The sequence below is a fragment of the Erpetoichthys calabaricus genome, chromosome 10 (genome assembly GCF_900747795.2).
Source record: "Erpetoichthys calabaricus chromosome 10, fErpCal1.3, whole genome shotgun sequence".
Taxonomy (NCBI): Eukaryota; Metazoa; Chordata; class Cladistia; order Polypteriformes; family Polypteridae; genus Erpetoichthys; species Erpetoichthys calabaricus.
In genome coordinates this window covers 106,332,237-106,348,022 of record NC_041403.2, presented here as the reverse complement: position 1 = coordinate 106,348,022, position 15,786 = coordinate 106,332,237, and the positions used below count along the sequence as shown (strand labels likewise).

At 34.6% G+C, this 15,786-nt stretch overlaps 1 protein-coding gene across 1 annotated transcript in view; it reads left to right on the top strand.

The window, feature by feature from the left end:
* slc2a4rg (SLC2A4 regulator) overlaps positions 1–15,786 on the top strand; it is a 177,612-nt gene that overhangs the window by 160,032 nt on the left and 1,794 nt on the right. Inside the window, exons 6-9 of the mRNA XM_028811713.2 lie at positions 2,901–3,168; positions 9,360–9,464; positions 10,239–10,360; positions 15,386–15,786. The exon at positions 15,386–15,786 is cut by the window's right edge and continues 1,794 nt beyond it. Coding sequence (XP_028667546.1) covers positions 2,901–3,168; positions 9,360–9,464; positions 10,239–10,360; positions 15,386–15,497 — 607 coding nt within the window. The 3' untranslated portion in view covers positions 15,498–15,786. The remainder of the gene's footprint in view (positions 1–2,900; positions 3,169–9,359; positions 9,465–10,238; positions 10,361–15,385) is intronic.

The following is a 15,786-nucleotide window of genomic DNA, read 5'->3' as shown; positions in this document are numbered from 1 at the left end:
TGGTGGTCGCAGGAGTCCCTTTGTCTATTGACGTATGCTTTTAAGCAGAATTGTTTCTGAAATGCAACCCCTTTGAGGCTGTTTGGTGTATACTGTGCTGCTGCTGACCCCTGTTGGTGAATGAAGATGTAATGTACAGTGCCTTGCCTGGGTGAACGTTGTGTTATAACATATTTTCCTATCCCTTTTAGACTTCAGTTTCTAAGCATTTTATAAACCTTCTTGATTTATCTAACATTACATTGTGTCATTTAAATAAGGACCATTTCATTCTGTTTATAAATAAAAAAATAAGTGTAATTTTATGAAATTGTATTGAATAGCCAAACATTGTTTTCATATATACATATACAAATATGTAAAGATATCAATCGGCATCAAGGAGAAAGTTTACCTCTTCATCTCCAACCCTACAAAGACCTTCTTGTTTTCATTTAACTGCTCATTATACCTACTTACAAGCTTCAGAAAATTTACAGAAGAGCCGTAATGATAAAAGAAAGAAAATCACTAATTTCTTTAAAATATGCATTCAGATTTAAGTGCATTCCATTTTGCTTCACAAGAGAATTTTCTAGAATTGGTTTATTTAACTGTATTAGTAGAAATACGTGAATTTAGGATGTTGTGAAAATATGAATGGATAACTTGACATGTGGATTATGCGACACAAGTAATGTTAGATTTTTTTTCTGTGGACATTTTCGTCACCATTGAAACTTTTGCTTTCTCCATTCTACATGAAAGCACAAGATTAAAAGTTTTTCTTGATTAAAACGAAATCTTGCTGTAACTATATGACCTGCTTTGTTCCCCAGTAAATACTAACTTTCGTCAATATACCAATTATCCAGTTGTCCACCAATCACTCAGAATATGGAACCAATGCAGGACATACTTTTAAGGCAGTGAAGCTTTTATCTGTTGCTCCTTTACACAATAATCACTTTTTTCAACCTTCTCAAACTTGCTTAGTAAGTAATCTTAAGAAAAACGTTTGGGATTAAGACATTTAGAGATCTCTATATAGATAACGTAATAACAATTACACAATTAGACTTCAAATTCAGCTTTCCAGCAACACAATATTTCCACTATTTTCTGAATATAAATTTTATTAAAAGAAACCTAAACAATTTCCATACCTCCTACCCATTTCCATCCTAGAGGCAATTCTGATGAGGCAGCATCTCAACAATATACATAAAAAAAATATCAAAGAAATCTTCCCTTCAGTGATCCTGGGGTACTATAGGAAAAGGACCTTTTAATTAACATCTCAGAAAGGAGTGGAAGTAAGCTACATAGAATGCACTCTAGTTTTATATATGACAGGCACTGATATTCAACTTTAAATCTTTCATTGATCACACTTCTCTCATTTAAAATTATTCACAATGTATCCATGGCAAGATCCATTTCGCGAGTGTTGACATCTACCAAGTTTTAAGAATGCATCAAATTTAAGTAATGTAGGACAAAAATCATATCAGACAGCCTTGGTGTTGCAATCACTCTTAACCCATTAACAGCTGTATTTGGTATTCTCCAGGATGGGCTTAAAGTGGAAAAGAACAAATTGATTGTAATAGCCTATAGCACACTACTAGCACGTAGAGTTATCTTGATTAACCGGAAGAATCCCAATCCTGGTTTTATGAAATTGGAAAAAAATCAAATTCTTGCTTGGAGGATCTATCAAAAACTTTTTTAAGACATGGCAAGACTTTAAAATTAAATTTTAGAATAAGCATTCATATAAGGGGGAAAGTCCTGACCCCTTACCCATACACCCCCCCCCAACGATAATGGCTCTCTTCTCCCTCAGTTTCTCTTGGGTCGGGGTTGAGATCTTGTCTTATTTTGTTAGGTTTTATTTTTTCTGTATTTTTTTAAATTTAATTCTTTGGTGTTTGTTCTAGATTGATTTTGAAACTACTTCTTTATAAGTTCCATAAATATTACCTGCTTGATTGTATACTATGTCACTTTCTTGAAATAAAATTAATACAATTAATAATTTCTTGGCCATCAGTATAAACTACATGGGTTAAGTAACATATAAAAAATATTTTTCGGTAATGTATTCCAAATCTGAACAACTAAATTATTTAGTAAATTGAATACACATTAAAACAGTTGGTCTTTACAAGAACAAGATAAACGATTCAATGATTTGATTGCTATGAAAAATTGTCTGATACAGTTGTCTAGTTTAGAAAAATAATTACCTTTATCAGACCAGTAAATAGCTCAGCAAGGGCTACATAAAGACGATCAGAGACATGTGAAGATCTGTTACAGACACTGATATATTGTTGAAATATTTCAGACAACCAAATGAAGTGCTTATGAAATCTGAGAAGAGTTATATCCACACCACACTCCTAAGGTGTATGTGACAAATATCCAAATGGGAAAATGAGGTGTTTATAGTAGCTACTGAGTCCACATTTCCTTTAATGAATTATATTTACTCAGCAGATACACAGATATTGGATGATTGCATGATTTGATAATATTTACTAAAGCAAGTTTTTTGAAAACAGAACTCCTTATACCTTGTAGCCAGTTTTACGTTGACATTTATGAAAAGAATAAGGTTCTCACACTATTTTAGGTGAGGTGCTTTGTTACCTTAGGTTTGATTATTTTTCTTCTAACCTGTTGTACACCTTGCATTCTATTTAAATGACTGAAAATGGTACAGCAGATGAGAACTTTGAATTTTTTTTTGTTTCAGGCATTTCCTGTTATTATGTAAATTATGCAGATGCTGCAGAAAGATACCTAAGCAATGTTGACAGCCTTAAGTTTAAGTATAGACCTTCAATAGCCATGACTTTGATTGGCACAAGACACTTCTCACAATAATCAGTACTGACTGAATTATTTTTTAGGCGAAATGGCGACTCGGACTACAGTGATGGGGAAGAGGATTTCTATTACTCAGAGATTGAGGTGAACATGGATTCGCTCTCTGAAGGTCTCTCCAGCCTAACACCTACGTCCCCCACCACCACAGCACCTCCACCTGTGTTCCCAGTCCATGAGTTCCCTCTTTCAGAACCAATACTGGCCAAGACTTTGGATGGCAACTCCATGACCCCTCTGAGTCAGTCTGCACCCTCCAATCTGTGCCATATCCGTACTGACCATGCCTACCAGGTAATACTTGCCAGTTTGTAATGTAACTAACATTTGCAGTGCCTTCCAGCTAGTGATGCACCAGTTGATTGGCTACCAATCTAAATTGTCCAATTTTCACTACAAAAGACTTGATCGGTGATTGGTAAAAACTTATTTTTGCCAACATCTGCTTTTCTAAGCTTTAACGGTAATTAGGTTTTAGTTGTACTTTATGCAGGGTATTACAGTAGTTGAGCTAGCATGTGTCTTATACAACAGGTTTTTGACTGCAATTAATTTATGACTCACAAATAGACCTAAATCATAACAAGATTTTTTTTTTTTTTTGTAATATGGGAAAAAACAGTATATACTATCAGTGTCAGAGCTGTTGTAAAAGTCCAATTCTAAATTGACTAATAAATTCAAGAAATGTTCCTTTAGCGTACGTTAATCTACTGGAGACTTCTGCTGGCACCATGGCTCAGTACCCGCAGCTGGGATTTTGACTGTCAAAAAGACTTTTGATTGTACCATAACATTTAAATATAAAAGTGTTAGTCGTTTTATTTTTATAGTATTTTATTATTACTGAACAGCTAGATGCCATGTTTGTTTCTGCTGTCACTTGTCTATTAAATAAATGTTTCCTGTGTATACAAACTTATTTGTGTGCAATAAGTACATCCAGTACATCAGGGTGTGACTGCAATATAAATAATGTGTGAGTTTTGGAGACTAATTAACCCAGCTGTTGACAAAACATTAGGTTTTCATCATATTTCATGGCTGGTTGTTGTTTTTAAGATTTTGATTGATTTTTGCCTAAATTTACTTGTCCACTTTAAACATTTCTGTTACAAATTTTTCAGCTTTGCCATTTATTTCAGTGACATTCGGTCTGCAATTGTAACCACTTTATAGTATATCACTAAAACTGTGTGTTCAGTTCCGGCTTTGCCTATTCACAAAGGTTAGCCAACTTTGTTACAATTATAATTTCTGTCAATTTCAATTTTTTAATGTCTAAGTAGAGTCATTATAAGTCTAGAATTCTTGCTGTTCTTTTTCTATGAATTCAGAATTAACGTGTAGTGTGATGTATTCTAAAATTATAATAATTTGGACTGCAGAAGTCTGCTGTAAATTACTTGACCAGATTTTTGTGATTAGTGTTTATTTCAAAACAAGTTTTAAACATTGTACAGTATTGTTTTAAATGGGGACTAATTTGTATAATGATAAATAAGCAGATGTTTTGTAATGTTTGTCATTTGTCTGTTTATTAGAACAGGATACTCAGATTTAAGAGGTGAGACAGGGATAAAAAACATGCAGAATATTCATCTGTGCATTGAAATTCTAAAACAGATCTTGATTTTACTACGTGTCTTAAAAAAAAAAAAATGTTCACTGGAAATTCAGAATCCTTAAAGCATTCACTCATGTTCCAAGTGCCTAAATTGGCAAATAATATGTGCAATTAAATAGGGCAATAATATGACACAAAATAATGACCCTGCTTCGGTGGTAAGCTGTAATGAATATCATCAGCCATAGATGGACATTCCAGGCTAGTAATATTCTTCAAGCCCTCACACTTACCGACCAGGCTCCAGCATAAAATTTGAAAGCTTCATTTGATTGCCTTATCAGTGTTGTGAATTCTTTTATTCTGCAATAAATCCTTTCAATCAACCAGAATATGCCACTGTCTGTTTCATTCATGTAGCCACTAGTATAAAAAATACATTTTTACATAGTCTCCTAGAGTGAAATTGTGCTATTTTGTTATCCAAGAAAATGACATCTTTTGTCAGTAAAGAGCTTCAGTGTAACAAGCAGGCTTTTAAACAAACTAGCAACATAAAAGATCATGTGCTAACAAGAAACTGATATTTCTTTTAGGTGAACAATTGATTATCTCTAAATATATCAAACTTGTGAGGCTGATTAACACTAGAATTACCAGAGCCTACGAAAAAACTCGTATATCCGGCCCACCTTAAATCGCTTCTTAAAACCTTTCTCACCTCTCCGCCAGCGTCTTTTGTCATCTAAATGTACTGATAAAGACAAGCTGCCAGCAGTCGGCTATTCCATCCCCCCAACGACTTAGAACGTAAACAGGCTTTTCCCAGCTCTTGCCTTGATTGATTACCTGGGAGTGAAGTGGAGTTTTAGAGTCGAAATAATAAGATTGTTATTTGAAACACACGCATTTCATATGTGTTGCATTTCTACAGTAATCTGTGTAAACACATTGTTAAAACAGAAACGTGTTATATATTCTAGTAGCAATTGACAAAATGTAGGCATAAACTATATAATGTATGAAGCCTGAAGTCCAAATATCAAAGAAACACTTTCACAAAAGGTACAAAAAAAAGCCACCGCCAAAAAAACCCGCCTTAGTGTGAGACATTGACATGACTTAACTATCACTGCTTCCATGGCGCAACAGTATCAGTCGCTGACTGGGAATCAGAAGGTTGCGAGTTCGATCCTGCACAACTCCCATTTGAGAAGTGTTTTTATTTTCACTATTTTAGAATAAAAAGATACATTTGATTTCAGTCTGTAACAGCTGGTGTAATTTATGATATTTGTAAAGGTTAGCTTTATTTTTTTTAAATTCACTTTTCATTGTCTCAGTCGCGTTCAGGATCCATCCCTACCGCCCCCCACCTGACACTGCTGTTTTTACATAAAGACGCGCTGATTTAGTGTGCGCAAGAACATGCAGGTGGCCAGTTGCTGAGTGCTACAACGCACATTTTAAAAAAAGAAAGAGACAAATATATGTGACGTTTTGAAGAAATCATTTTATGACGCGAATAGTACCAATCAGAAAACATCGTCGAAGTAATGCAATATTATTTGAAAACGAACAGCGTCAGGTTGGGTGTGAAGTTATACTGGCGCTGTTTGAGTCAGATCAGAAGCTGAATAAGCTGAAAAAGCTCCTGTTCTGACTCTAAGTAAAAAAGCATGAATTAATCAACAGAAATAACCGCGATTGACATTTTAAAGTTAACGATTTACAGTGCATACCAATTTATAAATTCAATGTCCGTTTGAGGAAAAAAAACCCACTTTCTTCAAAGCTGGGAATCGAACTCGCGTCTCTGTGTCACAGTAAGGCAGTGGTGCTCCAAGTCAGCAAACTGTCCTTATAACTTATTTTTTTTCAAGATCCATAACACACAGACAGACAGAGCACTGCGTAATACAGAGACAGACAGGCAGAGATATACAAAAAAACAGGGAAGGCACATGTACTGAAAGAAAAAGCACTGAATAAGCTCACCCGCTCTAACATCACCCCTCCCCCCGATCTGATACTCTAAGTAACAGCGCAAGTACAGACACAAATCAAGTGCATGTGTGTACTGTATAATATTAACAAAAAGAGCAGCTTACTACTGAAAACGGCAAATATAGGAGTGAGTGGGGATCGAACCAGTACTCTTGATCACACTTGGTGATATCGATCGCGGTTATTTCTGTTGATTAATTCATGCTTTTTTACTTAGAGCCAGAACAGGAGCTTTTTCAGCTTATTCAGCTTCTGATCTGACTCAAACAGCGCCAGTATAACTTCACACCCAACCTGACGCTGTTCGTTTTCAAATAATATTGCATTACTTCGACGATGTTTTCTGATTGGTACTATTTGCGTCATAAAATGATTTCTTCAAAACGTCACATATATTTGTCTCTTTCTTTTTTTAAAATGTGCGTTGTAGCACTCAGCAACTGGCCACCTGCATGTTCTTGCGCACACTAAATCAGCGCGTCTTTATGTAAAAACAGCAGTGTCAGGTGGGGGGCGGTAGGGATGGATCCTGAACGCGACTGAGACAATGAAAAGTGAATTTAAAAAAAATAAAGCTAACCTTTACAAATATCATAAATTACACCAGCTGTTACAGACTGAAATCAAATGTATCTTTTTATTCTAAAATAGTGAAAATAAAAACACTTCTCAAATGGGAGTTGTGCAGGATCGAACTCGCAACCTTCTGATTCCCAGTCAGCGACTGATACTGTTGCGCCACGGAAGCAGTGATAGTTAAGTCATGTCAATGTCTCACACTAAGGCGGGTTTTTTTGGCGGTGGCTTTTTTTTGTACCTTTTGTGAAAGTGTTTCTTTGATATTTGGACTTCAGGCTTCATACATTATATAGTTTATGCCTACATTTTGTCAATTGCTACTAGAATATATAACACGTTTCTGTTTTAACAATGTGTTTACACAGATTACTGTAGAAATGCAACACATATGAAATGCGTGTGTTTCACATAACAATCTTATTATTTCTACTCTAAAACTCCACTTCACTCCCAGGTAATCAATCAAGGCAAGAGCTGGGAAAAGCCTGTTTACGTTCTAAGTCGTTGGGGGGATGGAATAGCCGACTGCTGGCAGCTTGTCTTTATCAGTACATTTAGATGACAAAAGACGCTGGCGGAGAGGTGAGAAAGGTTTTAAGAAGCGATTTAAGGTGGGCCGGATATACGAGTTTTTTCGTAGGCTCTGGTAATTCTAGTGTTAAATGATTCTGATAACATCCTTTCACTATGGTCATACAGTAATATCTTAATTCACACACTTTTGAGAAAACACATTTATAGTTTGTCTACATGTTACTTTATGTTAGAAGCAAATGTGATTACATTTTGTAGTTAGTGCTCTTCTTATTTCACCTCCTGTTATTAGACAAATTCGGATGCTATATCAATTTATTGCTACTTTACTGTTCGTGTCTACACGTGTCTTGTGCTCTAGTAATGAATATGGCAGCTTTTTTTTATTGAATATTAAAAATACATTGCTTCCCTTTTCTTTCTCACAGCAATAATTGTCAGTCCAGCATTACTGCTCTTCACTATATTTTAAATTACTTTGTGGACATTTGGCATTTATATTTTAAATAGCCCCAGTCTAATTAGCATATCTGATGTTACAAAGGTTGGACAAACTGTTGCATAGTTTGTTTCAATCAATACTTTGTTTTGAGTATAAATTATAATGAATGGCAGAAGATAATGGCTTAACAGTGGAAATTGCTGTGTTAGTTTTTGCTTTTATGGGTTAATGAATTATTTACTAGTTAATTTATGTGAACTTGAATGATAAAGAATCCATACACTATAGAGATTGTTCTTTTTTTAATAAACTTATTATGTAATTAAAACGGTTATCAGGAAATACAGGACTATGCAGTATTTAAGGTTTTTGTCATGTGTATGTTTTATAATTAAGTTCTTACTTGCATATCTCTGTCAAACCACTTACCAGTGTAAGACAAAAAAGAAACTACCAGATTGTACATTAAATGCAGTATACTGTATATTACAGTATAACATTACATTCTCAGACTCCCTTAATCCAATTCACTGTCCTGGGATATACAATACATTAGAGTAAATAATACATAAATATAATATATGATAACCAGTCAGTTGTATTTTATGTCTAGCCAATATGGAGTTGATGGTCCAACTATTTTATTGGATGGATTTTGTAATGATGTTACACATATTACAATATTACATAATATCTACATGTGATTTGTGCTTCTGAAAGTAAAGAAATGTTTTATTTCTCTTAATGTTTTCAGTTGACTGTATTTCACTGTTAAAGCAATAAGAAAAATGAAAGAATATCCTTCAGCTTTTGGAATCTTCTGTCCGCTTCTTTATAAATAAAGTTTATATTCTTTAGAAATTTCCTGTATTGTGTACCATCCCAAGATGCTTCACATACGCTGTCTAGTGCAGTCATGCATGAATGACAGAGATTAAACCCATGACCTTTTGGTTTGAAATCTAGGAGCTAATCCACTAAGCCATTCACTCTTGATTCTCATTGGACTCTAGGAAGACAAAAGAAAATGTATATTTATGCTTGTTATATTTTAAAGACATGAAGCCCCCTTTGCCATAACAACAATAAAAAAAATAACATAAGAAGGATATTATAAAGTGTCAGTATGAAATCCTCTTAGTTGCATACACCTTTGTTCTGCCCTTTTTAACTATGGTTTTTTGACTGTGTAACAATGAAACACCGCTGAGTTAGTACAAAGGACCCAAAGCAAAACTGACACAAAATAAAGTTTTGGTTTTTTTTACATTTCAGATTAATTGAAAATAGTTTCTGTAGGATTTATTTAATTGAAATGGTCTATTTATACTTTTTTAATATATGATTTCCTTTCAGGCTACAAACCCAATGAGTATCCCTGTGTCCTCCAAATTTGCACCTAATGAGAATGGAATCAGCATATCCTGGCAGTCACCTCCTGTGATTTTTAAAGGCTCACCGGTAAGAGCAGAGTAAGCACTTCTCAATGGGACCCAAAAAACCTGCTTTAAATAAGACCTTTTATTGTAGGTGTATTACTCATGTTTTTTTTTTTCTTTCTTTCTTTTTTTTTTAACTTGTTTAGACCAACCATTCCAGTTCTTTTTGCACACAGTGTTAATGCATTGTGCTTATTATTATTATTATAAGCCAACCAACTAAGCACCCAACCTTTCCATTTGTGGACATTATCTCTCTCTCATATTAGTTTAGATATGAACATTGCCTGACTGAACTGACTGTTATTCCCACTTCATATTACTCTGCATTTCAATGATAATGCTTTAGCTTAAAACAGTCATTTTAATTTGAAAAGTTTTGCAGTAAAATGTTTGTTTATTTATTTATTTATTTTCTTAGCTTTAAGACTTATTTGAATTTTCAGATAATATACTCCAAGAACTTCATATGTTTCTGTTTTTGCATTTACACCGCCTCTAAGTGAAATTCTGGTGAATCTCTGCTAAATATTATGATGACTTAAAATTCTGAATGGATATAGCCATGTTTATAGTACTTTTGTGTAATTGGAGGCAGTTGTTAAGGGTATGAAAGGAGACCTTTAAATGGAGTACTTCTTATATTTATCCTGTCCTTAATTTGCCCATTAGCTCAGATGTTATTGTTTCTTGCTTGGTTACATATATTGGCTTCTTCTTCACATATTGTTTTATTTTTTTAAGGAAAAATTCATCAATAATTATTAATAAGAGACTGTTTCAATATTAATTCCAGGGTGTTGTGACACAGATGAGGACTGTCAACATAGCTGAGAAAAGACAGCCTGTCCCACACACTACTGTCACCAAGACATCTGCAACACTCTCCTCTGCTCCCAAAACAGCCACAGGAGTTAGGTAAAACATTCTGGGGTCATCAGGAAAGCTGACGGGGTGAAAATGATAGTGATGAGAGTAATCCACTTTCTTTATATTAAACCCATGATCACTGACACTTTTGTGATTTAGATCTAAAAGATTTAATCCTGTTTTATTATTTTAATCCTCTAGTCCTACTTATTAATGTAATGTAACGAGACCTATATAGTAAATGTTGCATTTTGCAAGAGTCATTAGAGTTTGACATTCAGTTCATCAAGCTCATTTGGTTAGCTAATAGCATTGCCAGTATATCTACAAATAATCTAGATGCATTTTAAATGTATCATGTTTCTGCTTCTATTACATGACTAGATAGTTTGTTTCAGATTTACGTGACTGTTTATGGATAGAAGTGCTTCCTGGCTTCATTCTTTAAATCATTTCCCTATAATGTACATGATTCAGTGTTTAATTGAAGGAATTCTGCTGGATAACTTTATTAGTGTCTTTGAATTTGTTGAAGACAGTAGTTGAAGTAGTCATCGTGCCATTGAAGTAGTCATCATGCATAGTCATCAGCCGGGTATTTTTTCTTTCCTTTAACGTGTCAGAACTGGAAATGCCTGTTAATTACTGCATATACTTGGTTGTTGTTTTCTACACAGCTTCCATTTCTTCTTTGCACTGTGGTGACAAGATCTGCACACAGTACTCAATGTCCTTTGCTTTATTTATATTCAACAGTTTTCATTATATAATCTAAAAATGAATTTCTCTTATCGGCTAAACATTGAGAATGTTCTGTTAATATAAACCCTTAATTCATTTTTAGTGGTTGCAAGATGACAAGATTACTTGTAAGTCATAATCCTACATCCTCTATTTATAATTAATAAATTACTTTTACCTGCGTGCAATGAATTACATTTTACTACATTAAACTACCATTTTTCAAGTATTTGCCCTGTTTTGAAAGTATGTGCTGTGAAAAAATATTTGCCCCCTTCCTGATCTATTTTTCCTTGTTTATAACTCTTGTTTCTGATCTCCAAACAAATTTAATATAATACAAAAGAAAAACTGAGTGAACACATTACACAGTTTTTAAATGACCATGTGATTTGTTGAAGGAAAAAAGTTAAGCAACACCTATATCCCCATTATGAAAAAGTAATCCCCCTGCCCCCCACTCACACACAAATTTAAATAACAGGTTAAATTCGACTAGACACACCCATTCTCGATTGCTGCCATTCCTATTGAATCTAAACACCATTTAAGTATAACCTTTCCAGTGGTCATCAGCATAGCATGCCTCAAGCAAAAGAAATGCCAAAAACCCTAAGAAAGAATGTTACTAAAAGTATATCAGTTGGAAACAGGTTACAAAGCAATCTGTAAAACCATGAAAAGAGAGCCATCATCTACATATTGAGAAAATTTGGAACAGTGGTAAATCTGCCCAGGAGTGGGTGGCCTGGCAAAATCACTCCAGATATGCATAGAAAATTCATCCAAGAAGTACCAGAAGAACCCAGACAAACATCTAAGAAATTTCAGGTTTCTCTCAGATCAGTTAACATCAGTGTTCATGATTCCACCATCAGTAAGACACTGGACAGAATTTCACTGCTAGGCAAGAGGAACATAAAGGCTCATTTAACATTTGCCAAGAAACTAATTATCCCCAAAACTTTTGAGACTATGTTTTGCATACTGATGAGTCAAAAGTTGAACATTTTTGAAGAAATGGGACAAAAAAAATATGCTCACAGTCAGACATGGTAGTGTTAGTATGATGATTTGGGGATGCTTTACTGCTTCTGTGCCTGGGCGTCTTGTCATAATTGAGGAAAGTATGAATTGAGCTCTGTACCAGAAAGTACTGAAGGAGAATGTGTGGTCATCAGTCCATGATTTGAAGCTAAAGCAGAATTAGGCTATTCAGCTGGACAGCAATCCGAAAAAAAAAATTAAAGTTTTGGAGTGGCCTAGTCAAAGTACTGACTTGAAGCCACAGAGAGATTGTGGCGGGATCCTAAATGGGCAGTTCATTGTCAAAAACCCTCCAGTGTGGCTGCATTAAAACTGTTCCCGGAAGCATTAGATTGCAGTTGTTGCAGCTAAAATTTGCACAGCCAAGTGTATCTAATGTTCATAAGTTGTTTATCAAGAAGACACAAGACTAACATGCCTGACAGGTTTATAAGTAAAAGATACATTTTGCTGTTAAGCTAACAAGCCTGTTGTTTACTAAGCAGCAATTTCAAATTATTCTTTACCTTTTTTTTTTTTAAAAGTTAAAAATGTAAGCTACTGCACTTGTACTCAAGATTGCTGTTCATACTGAAACAGTGTCCATTTTAATTTAAAGAATAAAATAAAAAAAGTCTGAATTCATAAAGTAGCTTTTCTTGCCAATTGTCTGGACAACCCAACCCCTCCGATTCCTTTTTCTTAGTTTATTACTCCACTTTCTTTAATGTAAAGGCTAATATTCTAAATTCCTCTTGCTTTCTGCTACACGGAAGAGTCCACACTGCTAAAACAAGCCTCGACTTGCTGTTCATTGTTTATGCTGTAGGAAGTTTGCTCCCAAAAAAAAAAAAAAAACTGTGCTTGCTCAATTACTGTAAAAAACAAGGCCTGAAAGTCTGGGCTTTTGTGATTGGCTGATTAACCAGATGATTTAGATCGGTGCGTGATTGAACAAAGCATCCCTAGTCTTAAGATGAGCAAGCACGTCGTAACACTTGCCTATTTAACTCTTAATAGGTACAAACAGTAGTGCTGGAAAAATCAACAACATTTATTTATATAGCACATTTTCATACAAAAAGTAGCTCAAAGTGCTTTACATAATGAAGAAAAGAAAAATAAAAGACAAAATAAGAAATTAAAATAAGACAACATTAGTTAACATAGAAAAGGAGTAAGGTCCGATGGCCAGGGTGGACAGAAAAAACAAAAAAAAAAAACTCCAGAAGCTGGAGAAAAAAAGTAATAAAATCTGTAGGGGTTCCAGGCCACGAGACCGCCCAGTCCCCTCTGGGCATTCTACCTAACATAAATGAAATAGTCCTCTTTGTAGTTAGGGTTCTCACGGAGTCATTAAAACATATGTCATCATTTATTGGCCATCTTGGATCCCAAGATATAATGTAAGGCCATAAGCTAAACTATACAAAATACACAGCTTAGAAAATACATGGCAAAAAGTACATCTGTAGAGCACACCAGTTTGACAAAATTCTTTATTTCTGCTTCCGTGTTAGGCCGGTAAATGTTTCTTTTATATACAGTATCTATAGCATGCTTTGTTTCCTTTGGAATTTCAACGAGTCAGTATTAGCATTCTTTGTTGTGTTATGTTTGCAGTTATGATGTGTTGCTCCTGTATAGATTGGCACTGAACTCTTCTCTAAGAGGCCAGAAGTCTCTAATTATGATTGTAGCCTTTTTGTTTTTAAATGTGATCATGCTGAACGGTCAAATAGTCTTCAGTTTCTGCAAAATTCTGTTATTAACTGCATGCTGTCAAATGAGCTAGAGTCCGTTCCAGACTGCCTGCTTTTCCAACACTGTTCTCCATGACTTGGACACTTTGGATTTGGGGAAAGATCTCTGCCATATAACTTAGTAATTTTAATTAAATGTTGCACATACTTTGTGGATTGGGCTTTCTCAGTAACTTAACAGTTGGATGTTTCTTAAATAATGTATATGCATTTTTATCAAAATTGCTTGAATTGTTTAATTTTGCACTTTCATTTAATTTAAAAAAATTATATGAATTTTAATTAAATAAATGTGATTTAGGGGGAAAGCATAAACTTGGTCTTAGTATAGACAAAAGGTGAAATACAGGAATCAAAAACACTAGCTGCTAACCCAAAACAAAATCTAAAAATCAAAACCTCAAAGTCCACAGCACCACTGTGATCAAAGTAGTCATAAGCCATAACAAACGTGTCGTTTTGTGTCATCTGTTGTGGTTACAGCATAATTTTCCACATTGCCTTTACTTTTTGATTTATCCTCGTATAAAATTTTAGCATATTCTATTTTGGCCCAGATTTCCTATGTAGGCAATAAAGCATGATAGCAGTTAATATTAAAACCTTTTGCAGTCGTATTTAATTTTCAACGTCACGCTACATTAGTCGTAATTAATTATTGAAAAAACGCCAATAATTACAGCAGTAATTTTTTTCAAGCACGTAGGAATAACACAGGCCACTTTTCTCGACCAGGCGACTGTGCAAATCGGTCAGAAACTTGCAGGGCCACCAGCGGTGGCCTGACGACCTATAGCGCACTTTTTACTAAGGCCAGTTTTCTGGCCTAACGACCACAAAGGGTTAAAGATGCATGATGCTCAGATCTTGTTAATAGGTTGCACTTTGCATAAATGACTTGACTGACCTGACACAGAATTTGTGTGAAGTATGAGCATTTTGAGTAAACTACTTCATTAGGAAGCTTTGTGAATGTGGAGTAATGCTAGATAGGATGACGTTTTTTAAATAATATTGTGATTTTAAAGGAATTTCATATACACATTTATAGCCAAAGTTGAACAGTGCCATCTTATTCAAATTTTTCAAAATTGTCCTCTATACAGTTCATTACTTTTTTTTCTTCACATAGGGTTCTAATTTATGGTATGGTTTATAGTACATTTTGTACAAACTGTACATATCAAGAAAGGGTTAGCCTGTGTCTGCTTGGCATTAAATATTTGGTTAACATAAAAAATGCTGCATCAATGTCATCAGTATAATTGCATTGAAATAGACTGCAATTTTGCCCTTGGCTACCCAATGTAACATTATGAAGTAGATTTTTTGTGTCTGGGAGCGTCATGAAAGGAATAAACCCCTGTGAAAGAATGCCTTTATCTAAAATGTTGAAACAGGTAAAATTGAATCATGTTTTTCTAAAACATCTTATATTTAGGTATCTTCAATGTAATTCCTTGCATTTTTAACTGCACATATAAGAATACTTAAGAAGAATTCTGGTGTTTTTTTTTTTTTGTTTTGTTTTTTTTATTTTCAGGAAACCTCGTGGAGAAGCCAAAAAATGCCGGAAGGTATATGGGATGGAGAAAAAAGAGTTGTGGTGTACAGCCTGCCGGTGGAAAAAAGCCTGTCAACGATTTATTGACTGAAATTGGTGCTTTCTGAAGTTCCTTGATGACAGACTTTGGCCCTACAAACTGGTATTAATAAAGTCAGACTCGTACAGAGACAGTATGCCTTTTCTTAAAACCACCTTTTTTGGAGTGTTTGGTGGTAGAATGAAGACGGGCCTCTACTTTGTACAGTGTATAATCTCATGGCTTTGGTTGGTTTTCTAAAAGGAAAAAGAAATACTCTTCCATCTTCTCTGTTATTTGGGGGAAAAAAAACTAACCAAAAAACACATACGTTCAATGAAAATGGGAAAAAAAAATGCAG